This window comes from Rana temporaria, chromosome 4 (assembly GCF_905171775.1).
Source record: "Rana temporaria chromosome 4, aRanTem1.1, whole genome shotgun sequence".
NCBI lineage: Eukaryota > Metazoa > Chordata > Amphibia > Anura > Ranidae > Rana > Rana temporaria.
This window is the reverse complement of record NC_053492.1, coordinates 163,093,527-163,107,294: the sequence shown is the minus strand read 5'-3', so window position 1 is coordinate 163,107,294 and position 13,768 is coordinate 163,093,527. Positions and strand designations below refer to the sequence as shown.

The following is a 13,768-nucleotide window of genomic DNA, read 5'->3' as shown; positions in this document are numbered from 1 at the left end:
GCTGTTCATAGGTGAGCTTTCATCCAGGGGAGAAGCGGTAAGCTGTGGGTGATGGGGTTTATAGGTGAGTTATGGACAGGGGGGGCAAGAGGTGAGCTATGGATGGTGGGGTGAATAGGTGAGCTGTGGCTAGCAGGATTCTGAATGCATAGGTGAGCTGTGGGTGATGATATTCATAAGTGAGCTGTGGATGGTGGGAGAAGAGGTAAGCTGTGGATGATGGGGTTCAAAGGTAAGTTGTGGGCAGGGGGTGAAGATGTGAGCTGTGAATGGAGGGAGAATAGGCACCTTTACCAATTTTTGGTAAAAGTCCAAATCTCACTAAGAGGAATGCACCATATTCACATCCATTATTTGGCACCGCTTTACTTCTCACCCCCAAAGAAGGGCAAGTTTGGGGGACGGGAACAGGGCTGGAGAAGGGGAGTTACTGCACCTATTCACTCATTCACTGAGAAAATATATATATATATATATATATATATATATATATATATATATATATATATATATATATATATGTATATATATATATATATATGTATATATATATATATATATATATATATATATATATATATATATATATATATATATATATGTGTATATATATATATGTGTATATATATATATATATATATATATATATATATATATATATATATACATACACATTAGGATGTGCACCCCAAAGCTTTAACACACATGCACGTGTGTGTGTGTTAAAGCTTTGGGGTGCACATCCTAATGCAAAAGGGTGCGCTCACCTATGGCTGCGACATTCAGATGGTAGGGTAAAAATTTGGCATAAACAACATGAAAGCATGGATCTGTTCTGCCTTTTTTCAACAGTTCAGGCTGCTGGTAGTGGTGTAATGGTGCGGGGGATATTTTCTTGGCACACTTTGGGCCCCTTAGTACCGATTGAGCATTAGTTAACCACTTCAGCCCTGGATGGATTTTCCCCCTTAACCACTTGACGCCCGCCTTATACAAAAAGACGTCGGCAAAGTGGTTTCAATATCCTGAGTTGACATCATATGACGTCCTCAGGATATTGAGCTGCTGCACGCCCCCGTTAGTGCCACCTATCAGTGCCCATATGTGCCCATCCGTGCCACCTATCAGTGCCCATCCATGCCGCCTATCAATGCCCATCCATGCCACCTATCAGTGCCCATTCATGCCGCCTATCAGTGCCCATCTATGCCGCCTATCCGTGCCTATCCAAGCCGCATATCCATGCCCATCCATGCCACCTATCCGTGCCCATCCGTGTCGCCTATCCGTGCCCATCCATGCCGCCTATCAGTGCCCATCCGTGCCGCCTATCAGTGCCCATCCGTGCCGCCTATCAGTGCCGCCTATCAGTGCCGCATATTAGTGCCCATCAATGCCACCACATCAGTGCCACCTCATCGGTGCCCATCAGTGCCGCCTTATTAGTGCCCGGCAGTGCAGTACCATCAGTTCCCATCCGTGAAGGAGAAAATGTGCTTATTTACAATGTTTTATAACTGAAACAAAAAAAAACATATTTTTTTCAAAATGTTCAGTAATTTTTTTAAAAAAATTGCAGAAATTAAAAATCCCAGAGGTGATCAAATACCACCAAAAGAACGCTCTATTTGTGGGGACAAAATTATAAAAATTTAGTTTGGGTACAGTGTAGCATGTTCGCGAAATTGTCATTCAAAGTACGACAGTGCTGAAATTGGTCTGGGCGGGAAGTTGTATAAGTGCCCTGTATGGAAGTGGTTAATGACCAGGCCATTTTTTGTGATACGGCACTGCGTCACTTTACCTGACAATTGCGTGCAAAGTTGTACCCAAACAAAATTGACGTCCTTTTTTCTCCACAAATAGAGGTTCGTTTTTTATTTTTGCAATATAAACAAAAAAAGAGCGACAATTTAACCGCTTGCTGACCAGCCGCCTCAGTTTTACGGCGGCAGGTCGGCTCGACTGCGCAAAATCACATAATATTACGTGAGTTTGCATTTCAGCCACTAGGGGCGCGCACCTGCTCGCCCCTGGTGCCAACGCGCATGTCCGGCGGGCGCGATCGCCGCCGGGCACCCGCGATCGCTCGTTACAGAGTGAGAACCGGGAGCTGTGTGTGTAAACACACAGCTCCTGATCCTGTCAGCGGGAGAAATGACTGATCGCATGTTCATACAATGTATGAACAGCGATCTGTCATTTCCCCTAGTCAGTCCCACCCCCCCTTCAGTTAGAACACACCTAGGGAACATAATTAACCCCTTCCTCGCCCCTAGTGTTAACCCCTTTACTGCCAGTGACATTTTTACAGTAATCAATGCATTTTTATAGCACTGATCACTATAAAAATGCCAATGGTCCCAAAAATGTGTCAAAAGTGTCCGATGTGTCTGCCATAAGGTTGCAGTACTGATAACAATCACAGATCGCCGCCATTACTAGTAAAAAATATTAATAAAAATGCCATAAAACTATCCCCTATTTTGTAGACGCTATAACTTTTGCGCAAACCAATCAATAAATGCTTATTGCGATTTATTTTACGAAAAATATGTAGAAGAATATGTATCGGCCTAAACTGAGGAAAAAAAAATATTTTTTTATATTTTTTGGGGGATATTTATTACAGCAAAAAGTAAAAAATATTCTTTTTTTTTCAAAATGTCGCTCTATTTTTGCTTATAGTGCAAAAAATAAAAACCGAAAAGGTCAAATACCACCAATAGAAAGCTCTATTTGTGGGGAAAAAAGGACGCCAATTTTATTTGGGAGCCACGTCGCACGACCACGCAATTGTCAGTTAAAGCGACGCAGTGCCGAATTGCAAAAAGTGGCTATATTTTGCTATAATAAATATCCCCCCCAAAAATATAAAAAAACTGATTTGTTTAGGCTGATATGTATTCTTCTGCGTATTTTTGGTAAAAAAAAAAAAAAATCACAATGAGCGTATATTTATTAGTTTGCGCAAAAGTTATAGGCCCGGATTCACGTAGAGCGGCGCATCTTTTGGCCGGCGTAGCACATCTCATATGCGTAACATAGAGAGGCAAGACCAGTATTCACAAAGCACTTGCTCCGTAAGTTGCGGCGGCGTAGCGTAAATTGGCCGACGTAAGCCCGCCTAATTCAAAGTAGCAAGGAAGTGGGCGTGATGTATTAAATAGAAGCGTGACCCCATGTAAATGAAGGGCCGAACGAACGGCGCATGCGCACGCATGCTCAGAATCACGTCGCATATACTCCCTAAGATACGACGGCTCAATGCCTACGACGTGAACGTAACCTACGCCCAGCCCCATTCACGTACGACTTACGTAAACAACGTAAAATACGACGACTTTTCCGACGTCTATACCCTAACATGACTTACACCTCCTGCTATTGTGTGGAATAACTTTATGCCGGACGTACGCCTTACGTAAACGGCGTAGATTACTGCGACGGGCGTAAGTAAGTTCGTGAATCAGCGTATCTCGCTCATTTACATATTCAACGCGTAAATCAATGGAAGCGCCCCTTGCGGCCAGCGTAAATATGCACCCAAGATACGATGGCATAGGAGATGGAGCCAAAATTGAGGCGTATCTTAGTTCAAGAATCAGGCGCAGAGATACGACGGCGCATCCGTACACTTACGCGGCGTATCAGAAGATACGTTGGCGTAAGTCTTTCTGAATCCGGCTAATAGTGCCTACAAAATAGGGCATATATTTATGGAATTTTTTTTCTATAATTTTTTTTTAATAGTAATGGAGCCGATCTGTTTTTTTTTTGTTTGTTTTTTGGCACTGCGACACATTGGACACTTTTGGCACATTTTTGGGAGGGGGTTAAGACTAGGGGGTTAAGACTTTGCTAAGTACACCAAATCTAATGAGAAAACTCTGCAGCACAGTACTCTTAGTGAGATTTGGACTACTACCAAAAACTAAATGTGATGGACAAGACAGTTATACAAACATACACTATATTACCAAAAGTATTGGGACACCTGCCTTTACATTTAAATGAACTTTATTGGCATCCTAGTCTTAGTCCGTAGGGTTTTATATTGAGTTGGCCCACCCTTTGCAGCTATAACAGCTTCAACTTTTCTTGCAAGGCTGTCCAAATGGCCTTCCCAGAAGACTGCAAGCCAGGCCTTCTCGTCTACATCAGTGCCTGACCTCACAAATGCACTTCTAAAAGAATGGACAAACATTCCTATAGACACACTCCTAAATCTTGTGGACAGCCTTCCTTCCCATACTGTAGCTGCTGACTTTTAATATTAGAACACTAACCTGTCCTGGATTCCAGTGATATTGGCACCCCAGCCAATGCTTCCATCGGTTGTCGTGTGCTGCCACCACCATTGCAGGTATGGGAACATGGCAGTGGAGCCTTGCTCCACTGTCCCTATTATGCATGTACGAAACGTGCAGCTCTCTCACTGGCCCGGCAGCAGCGAATAAGGAAGAAGGAGGAGGGGCCAAACTTCTGACATACATCTTTGTCAAAAACAGGTACCCGCTCCCCCCTCCTCCCGAAAGGTGCAAAATGAGGCACCGGAGGGGGGGGGGGGGCCTTCAGATAAGCGGTGGGTCCACTTTTGGGTGGGATTCTGCTCTAAGCTGTTATATCTGCAAATGGTGGGCCAACTCAATACTGAACCCTATGGATTAAGACTGGGATACCATTAAAGTTCATGTACCTGTAAAGGCAGGCTTCCCAATACTATGCATATAGAAATTTGGTGTAACACAAACCTTATAAAGAATACAGGTTATCTGAAATAGATGCAGTTTGAGTACACTATAGTGCTGTTTCCAGGAAACAAAGCTTACAAGGGAGTAGTAGTCTGAAAGATATTTTATAACTTCTGATCCACCACAGAATAGTAAAGCAAGGTAACATATTCCATTAAGTGTAATTGTTACAGAATAATTTTTTCTAGAGTCTAATATGATAATCTAGTGACAGTACACTGTATAATACTTTCATCCTCAAACTTGTAATTAATTTGTTTCATTGAGGCTGTAGCCACAGTCCTTAGAGCCGGTTCACACACGGGCGGCACGACGATCTCAAGACGACTTGAGAGGCAACTTGCAAAATTACTTCTGTATTGAAGTCAATGCAAGTCGCCCCGAGTCGCCCCCTAAAGTCGTACAGAAACCTTTTTCTAAGTCGGAGCGACTTGAGTCGCTCCTGTTAGAACGATTCCATTGAATAGAGCAGACCGCGACTTGTCAGGCGGCTGAGTCGCCTTACAGGTCGCCCCTGTGTGAGCCGGCTCTTAGTGTTCAAAGTAAAGTAACTTATGATTGTGATGCCATTGCAAGTCCACACTTGAGTCACAAAACATGTAAGCATAACTTATAGAAAATAATATGTTAATTATAAAAGATCTTGTGATTGAAATGATCACTTTTTGCAAAAGTGTGGTTAATGCAATTAAATTCCACTTTGACACAATCCAGTTGTAGGAGTCTTCCCATTCCAGTTAATGAACAAAAAATCAAACAATTGATCTGGTTGAAGTAACATTCTTTTTCTTACTCCTCCCATCAGTTTTTTTAAATGCATGCTGTTACAAGATCAGAGATGATTTTGCACCTTTTGTGCCAAATGTAAAGTCTAGTCCTAAGCTAGACACCTGATTAAACACAAAAACTAAAAACATTTCTATTTTTTAGCTCTCTACGCAGTATTACAGGACAAAGAGGAATAGTTGTCTGCCGGTCCACATATCCAACCTCTGGACGATGGGTGGGGCACTGGCTTGGGGACAACACTGCTGCATGGAATCAAGTGGATAAATCTATTATTGGTAAGCATCCTGAAAATTTAATTTTAAATGTGTTGTTTTTATATGCTTATTTTAAAACATATTTTATGTAATTTTTATATTTACAAATGGTTATTGTTAAAACATCTACCTAATAAATGTATTTTTATTTTTGTGCTCATTTTGTAATGAGATCTAATTTGAAAATACATTATTAGGAAAAATGCATTGTGACAGCACATTACCTTGATTTCTTCTTCTTCTATCTTTGTAGGAATGATGGATTTCAGTCTTTTTGGATATTCTTATGTAAGTAGTAAAACATTTTTGGGGGAGGCAAAGTTCCAGCAAGATCATTGATTTGGTTCCATAGCTTCTGAAATTACATACACATTGAACCAGATATTGAGCCGTAGAAACCAATTCTGTACTGTTAATAAAAAACATAACTTCCTGGTCCGTCTTTTTAGAATATGGCTCATTGGGGCTAATAAGATCACGTAAAGTGTACACCAGGGCAGGAAAAAGAAAAGAAAACACATGGAGTACATGCAATCACAATTCTGATGTTTTTCCTTTTAAGATTGTGCAATTCCAAAACAATACCATTGTTTACCATTTAAAAAATATACCTGTTGATTTTGACAGAAACACATCCAGTTTCTAATTTCCTGTTATGGACTGACCGCACAATGGGATTGATTTACTACAACTGGAGAGTGCAAAATCTGTTGCAGCTCTGCACATAAACCAGTAGGAAAAAATTGGGAACAACTGCGCTAGGGTGAAAGATTGGGATTAATAAGCAGCAATTAGATTGTGTATAAACAAAGTAAATAACGGATAAAAGGAATAATTGCGCTAAACCCAGGTGTGCACTTATGTTAAAACTTGTGACCAAGTGCATGTGCAAAACCATTGAATTTATATTGATATATAACTCAATGGAGTCAGGAGGCCGTGTTCGCCTTGCCCTGCTAGCAATAATGTATATGAACCCAGTGATCAATAACACAAAAAATTATAAACCATAACTCCAATGATTGTTGAAAAGGAAAATAACAAAATAGTGATATAGAGTCCATAGAGTCCAAAAAATAAAATTTAGAAAATAAGTGGTAAGTCCATATAGCAAATGAAGACACCCGTGAAGATTCCAGGAATGTTGTAATTAAAGCACCAAACGTGAATCCTCCACCAATCATGCAGCTGCTTACCAGAAATCAAGGTCCTGCCGGACCACTATCAACATATCTCTCAACCAAAGATCTTTAAGGCAGTAGTGAATCCTCCACTTGTACTAGAACCAATCCGTACTCAACGATGGATATAGAAGACAACAAGACAGAGCTCCACATGGCATAAAATCTGGGTGAAGGGGATGAAGGGGATGGCGTCCACACGTCACTCACTCCACCCGAGTGGTGGAGTGAGTGACGTGTGGACGCCATCCCCTTCATTTCTCCAAACGAGTGGCTTTTTGTTCCTGGATACGTCCGGCCGGCGTTACAGGCCAAATGCTGGTTTTATCAACTTAAATGTGAGTTGTATGTACATATGTTTACTGTTGCTTTTAAATAAATCACCCGGATTTTATGCCATGTGGAGCTCTGTCTTGTTGTCTTCTATATCCATCGTTGAGTACGGATTGGTTCTAGTACAAGTGGAGGATTCACTACTGCCTTAAAGATCTTTGGTTGAGAGATATGTTGATAGTGGTCCGGCAGGACCTTGATTTCTGGTAAGCAGCTGCATGATTGGTGGAGGATTCACGTTTGGTGCTTTAATTACAACATTCCTGGAATCTTCACAGGTGTCTTCATTTGCTATATGGACTTACCACTTATTTTCTAAATTTTATTTTTTGGACTCTATGGACTCTATATCACTATTTTTGTTATTTTCCTTTTCAACAATCATTGGCGTTATGGTTTATAATTTTTTGTGTTATTGATCACTGGGTTCATATACATTATTGCTAGCAGGGCAAGGCGAACACGGCCTCCTGACTCCATTGAGTTATATATCAATATAAATTCAATGGTTTTGCACATGCACTTGGTCACATAAACCGGTAGGCTTTCAATTTTTTTTCAGAGATTGACAAGCTGAAGTTAGAAGCTGATTGGCTACCATGCACAGCTGCACCAGATTTTGCGATCGACAATTTTAGTAAATCAACCTCACTGCCTTTGCTGTACTGAAATCATAATGAATGGTGTTAGCACTGACCAGATCTTTTTTTGCTGAGCTACAGGGTATCTAAACTACAGACCTCATCCTTTAGTGCAGATGTTTTCTGTGTTCCACAGAGTAGAACTGGGAAGGCTGATTAGGATTCTTGAGACGTGAAAGCTCTGGATTTTTGTCAGGATCAGTGGGTATTTTTGCACAGATATAACATTCTTAAATTGTCATTTAAATTGGACCTATTCTAACTACCCTGGAAAGGAAAGAAGTCTATATCTACCTATGCTGAGGGTAATCTGGTATGGTCACATGATTTCTCCAGCAGCCAGCTTCCAGCCAGCTTCCAGCCTGCTTACTGGCTTACCGTGGGGAATTCATTATTAACTGTCCTTCCTTCTCGTTCAAATAGTTTATTGAAGATACAAGAATGGAACAGAGTTCAAATGACATAGCATTGAAAACAAAACACAATGAAGGGGACTAGCCTCATAGAGTACTAAGGAGGTTTATAAACAATATGTTAATAACAATGACTGAAAATGATGAGCATGCTCCGTGCAAAGCTAGTGAAGGAACAACATAACAATGTAATACTACAGAGAGCAAGTATAAACTGCTGAATACCTTTTCTCATCAGCAGTACAGTATAAAGCAGTCATGTGACTTCTATCAGTTCCTAGTAAAGCTTGTAGGAGGAGTTTGTATACTGCACTGGCTGTCCAATCAGGATCCAGGACCCGTGACCCTCTGTCTGGAAAGTGCTGATTGGCCCTGTGCTGATCACATATACTCTCCCCAAAAAAAACTCTTTCCAGACCCTCATTTTTTTTTCTATATTATATAGAAGAGGTTGGTAATTGCTAGAATAAAGGAGCTTGAAATCCAGAGAGATAAACATACCTACCGTAATTATGACCTTTCCAAACATGTAGACCAGTTTTAAAGTACAGGTACACTGTTAAAATATACAGTATTTTGTTTACATTATGTTCTTTAATTAGCAGAACTGTTAGAAATAACACAGTTCAAATTTATATTTGTAGACTGGAGCAGACATTTGTGGTTTCTTTCAAGATACCACATATGAATTATGTGCCCGTTGGATGCAGCTTGGTGCATTTTACCCATACTCACGGAACCACAACGGAATAGGATGGAAGGTATACTTTACTTCAGATCTTTCCTATAAATAGAGATATTGATCACATTTACTGTTTCCCAGCTCAGAAATGATGAAGAAAATCGCATCATCTTTCAAGAACTGAATATTATCTATGACAGCAGTCACTATTTCATTAATTCAGCGCAGACAATTTTGTGATGTATAAACAGTCAGGACCGAATGTCAGATAACAGTAAATGTACAATACTGTAAAATCATACTTCAAATATTGCTTTCATTTGTGATAATTATAGTAGGATGTGTAGCTGATACCTAGAGAACTTGTTGCAGTGTCTGGGGAATATGGCTACGATGGGACATTCACTCTTATGCCGCTTACACACGATCGGAAATTCCCATGAATTCCATCCGAGTTTAACTATAGAACATGTTCTTTTTTACTCTGATGGAATTAAGTCGGAATTCTGATGTGCTTTTGGCCAGACAAAAGCCTGATCATGTGGCATAAGTCTTTTTTTGTAACATTTAATATGACAAACACAATGTGTTAAATTTAACAGATGACCCTATTTGTGCCAAAAAAATATATATTACAATAACGAAAATGGTTTCAAATTAGCTGGGATAGCCATATGGGCCTATTCACTAATAAACAGGCCAAAAAAATAGTAAGAATCTTATTTTCAATTGGAAAGATTTTAGATTGAAGCAGATAAATTGTTATGGGGCAACACAGGAGGTTCTTAAATGAAGTTGAATTCTGTTTTGTTGGTCCAGCTAGAGGACATTAATGTAGCAATGCAAAATGCCAGATGTCAGCTTACTAGGTCAGTTTATTAAATCAGATTTCTGATTAGTTGTTATGGGTTCACTTGTGCATCTCCAGCAATGAATTAAGGGGAATGTGCACACTATGCCCTTATGATTTCTGTGTAGACCAGGGATCATTGTAAGGCTCGATAGCCAGAAATGGTATGGGTGACCTGATGCAGATAAAAAGGCTCATGGTCAGTTAGAAATATAATACAAATGGTTTGAGAACTTGATGTGCCGATTGAACTGTAAACAAAATGCATGCATGTATTTATGTATGTTTTAATTTATTTAGTACTATATTTTATTCCAGAGACAAGATCCAGTAAGCTTTGATCCAGCCTTTGAAGAATTATCAAGAAATGTCTTGAACATTCGTTATACTCTTTTACCTTATTTGTACACATTACTATTTGATGCTCACACTAAAGGATCCACTGTGGTGAGACCCCTTCTACATGAGTGAGTATCTGTTGCTGACAATGTTAATATTGATGAAAAATATGGAAACATTTGTTACCACAATGACAAATTGTGTTTCCTTTTAGATTTATTGAAGATAAGAACACATGGGATGTGTATAAACAATTCTTATGGGGACCTGCATTTATGATCAGCGCTGTGGTTGAGCAGGTGGGAACTTTAAACTTCACTCAAACATTTAAAGGCTAAGTGTACATTGATGTAAAGTTTACTTCTACAGCAGACACATCTTTCTAAATAATTGTTTTCAAAGGAGTTTAACTTAAATATAACATGTAATGATCTGGCAATTGGCAGTTGCACTCTAATGCCGCATACACACGATCAGGCTTTTGTCCGGCCAAATTCCATTGGAGAAAAATAGAACATGTTCTATATCTAAACTTCGATGGAATTCATTGGAATTTCATAAGAAAAAACTCAGATGGGGCTACACACGATAGGAATATCCGATGGAAAAAATCAGTCTGACTTTTTCCATCAGAAATTCCGATCGTGTGTATGCGGCATTACTGAGTTTGAAACTGACGAATTTAAAGAGCAGTTGGCTTTTTTATCCAAAGGCCTCGTTCACATAGATGTTTTTAAACTTACACCCATGTGGGATGTGCAGGTGTTCTGTGTTCCATGTGCAGACAGTTCCATTCACCCGCATAGACCTGCACCCACACAGATGTCAAATTGGGAGCAGCGGCTGTTTCTGTGCAACCACTGCTCCCATTTGACAGGAATAGGACTGCCTGCAAATGAATGTAGGGAACACTATTGAATCCTGTATGGGCAAACCCGGCCTTGGACAGGTGTACGCTTAGGTACGCCCATGTGAACAAGATCAAAAAATGTATTCAAACACATATGAAGCACATTGTTAAAGAAGACCCCCACAAAAAATGGCAATAATAGATAATACATTATAAATAAACAAGGATACTTACCTACTGTATGTCCAAGTTGCTCAGGCTGCCCCTATTTAGTTGATGTCCCTTATCCCACACCATATTGAACATTTTGTTATCCAGTGCATACACGAAATGTAACACACAACGTCATGTGCTTCATGTTGTGCATGTACTATGTGAAATGGTGCACTTTTTTTTGTAAGGCCTTCCCCTGAGATCTCAGGGAGAACGTTTTTTTTTCCTTAATAGCAAATTACTCTAATGCCTTACGGTGCATGCAGGAGATGAAGAGCATTATGCTTCATGTCACACATGTGCAGCATCAGAATACTCATGAGATTAAGGTATTAGTGACATTGCCTTGCTAAGGGGGTATCTGTGCAGCCAGGGCCACATCACTACTGCCTGTTGGGGCACAAGGAAGTGGAAGCAGAAAAAGGTAAGTAAGACAAAATCTGTGTTTTCTTTTGTACCCCATACTCATTCACCCAAAGTGGGTGGCCGGTATCTGGGGGCCCCCTTATTAAATTCCGATAAGCCCCCCACCTGCAGACCCTGATAATCAACGGCCAGGGTTGTCGGGAAGAGGCCCTGTCCTTATCAACATGGGGACAGGGTGCTTTGGGGTGGGGGGCTGCATGTTGAGGGCATGCGGCCTGCTCGTCCCCACTCCTTTTCTGAACGGCTGGGCGGCGTGATCAGATACGGGTCTAGTATGGATTGTGGGGGAACCCCCACGCCATTTTTTCGGCGTAGGGGAGGTTCTCCTTACAATCCATACCAGACCTAAGGGCCTGGTATGCTCCTGGAGGGGAACACATGATGTTTTTTTATTTAAAATTTGGCGTGGAGTTCCCCCTCATGATTCATACCAAACACCTCATCTAGAATTGGCGGGAATCCAAGTCGGATCCCCGTCACTTCTATGTGCTTTTCCTATTCCAGCGAGTGCGAGATGTCGGCACCCTGTCATCGAGAACCAGCGCAATGCCGTTGTGCTGGAAACACATTCTCGCAGACAGGTACTGTACATCTCCTGTGGGTCACAGGCGTGCACTTCATTCTGCACTCCTGTGACCCATTTCTCAGCCAACAGTGGGCAAAAGTCTGCTGTTGTCTGACGTCATTTAGCCGGTCCAGGCTCTGGATCGATCTAGACTTTAATTTCAGGATCCACATAGATGCCTGGACCGGCAACAGGCTCCACTTCTCAGGGAGCTTCTGAGAGCCTGAGCCAGCTGTTTCTGCCCACCCCACAACCCGGCATTCCAGTAAGCGCTGGAGAGGCAGTACAGACAGCCAGTAACTGACAGTCAGCAGTTGTAGAAACAGACCAATACTGCATCCACCTAGGTCAGTATAAATGTTTATTTTTTCAACTCCCAAACTTCTCTTTTATTTTTTTACAAAGTCACATTGTAGTGTATTGTAAATATCAAGTCAGCACTAGTAATAGATATTATAGAAAAAAATATATTGCCTGACTTTTTTTCTACAAAGGCACAATGCAATACAGTATATCAAGTTACAGTGAAAATGTTGTAGATGCTTCATTCATTTATGTTTTTATTCCTACTGTAGGATGCAAGAACTGTAAATGTCTATTTTCCAAACACATTCTGGTATGATTATCACACGGTAAGTGGGTACTTTGGCATAAAACATACAAGAATTTAAATTCCAAAGCCTTGTTTTTCCAGGTTGAAAAAAAAACATGCTTCCATAGTACTGTGTTAAAATAATGGATATTATGAGAATGATTAGTTTGTTTAAATTAGATTGTCACATATTCCTTTTGCTGTACCTGCAGGAGAAACCCTGTATGTGACCCAATAAATCAAATACAGGAGTAAAATATTATTAACATTACACATTATGTCATACTTTTAGAAATAAAAACAGTAGTATAAAGGAGGGGTCTCTTTTCCATGAAAGGAAGAGTAACAGGATCTTCTTTAAAACTAGGTCTGGAAATATGGTAAATATGGCCATTAAATGTTACCATGCAATCAAAAGTCTCCAGTATGTTAAAAGTACTTTTCAGCTTTGAAAAAAGGAGCTTGTTTAAGTGTCTGCCTGTAAAATGTATGCAGTCTCTGCCAAGTAAGTCAGAAAAAAATCTTAGCACCTCAGATACAAGTGCTCTACCACTTTCCAAACCTGTGCATGTGCAGTGTACTCTCTCCCTCTGGCACACAACACTGAACTCATTTACTACTGTAGACAGCGCTCATAGTTATAGTGCTGGGAACACATACTCAACATACTGTTTGGAGCGTCCTGCCATTTAGGAAGCATAGGGAAGCTTGCTCACACTAGTATGCTTTCTGATAGGCTTGGGAGAGGCCACATATAGCATAACAGTGTAACACTTGTTTTTTCAAATCATTCAAACAGTGTTTGTAAATCTACTGAGGACACTTGAATCATGGTAGCTTTTAATGCAATGGTAAATTAACCTTTAAAGGGTTAGTTCAATCAACA

The 13,768-nt window shown here is 40.4% G+C and overlaps 1 protein-coding gene across 3 annotated transcripts in view; it reads left to right on the top strand.

Annotated features, from left to right (window-relative positions):
* The window catches only part of SI (sucrase-isomaltase), a 318,808-nt gene that overhangs the window by 169,168 nt on the left and 135,872 nt on the right, over positions 1–13,768 (top strand). For all 3 annotated transcript variants that reach the window (XM_040349295.1, XM_040349296.1, XM_040349297.1), the window contains exons 37-42: positions 5,685–5,818; positions 6,051–6,085; positions 9,010–9,126; positions 10,216–10,364; positions 10,451–10,535; positions 12,866–12,922. In XM_040349295.1, coding sequence (XP_040205229.1) covers positions 5,685–5,818; positions 6,051–6,085; positions 9,010–9,126; positions 10,216–10,364; positions 10,451–10,535; positions 12,866–12,922 — 577 coding nt within the window. The remainder of the gene's footprint in view (positions 1–5,684; positions 5,819–6,050; positions 6,086–9,009; positions 9,127–10,215; positions 10,365–10,450; positions 10,536–12,865; positions 12,923–13,768) is intronic.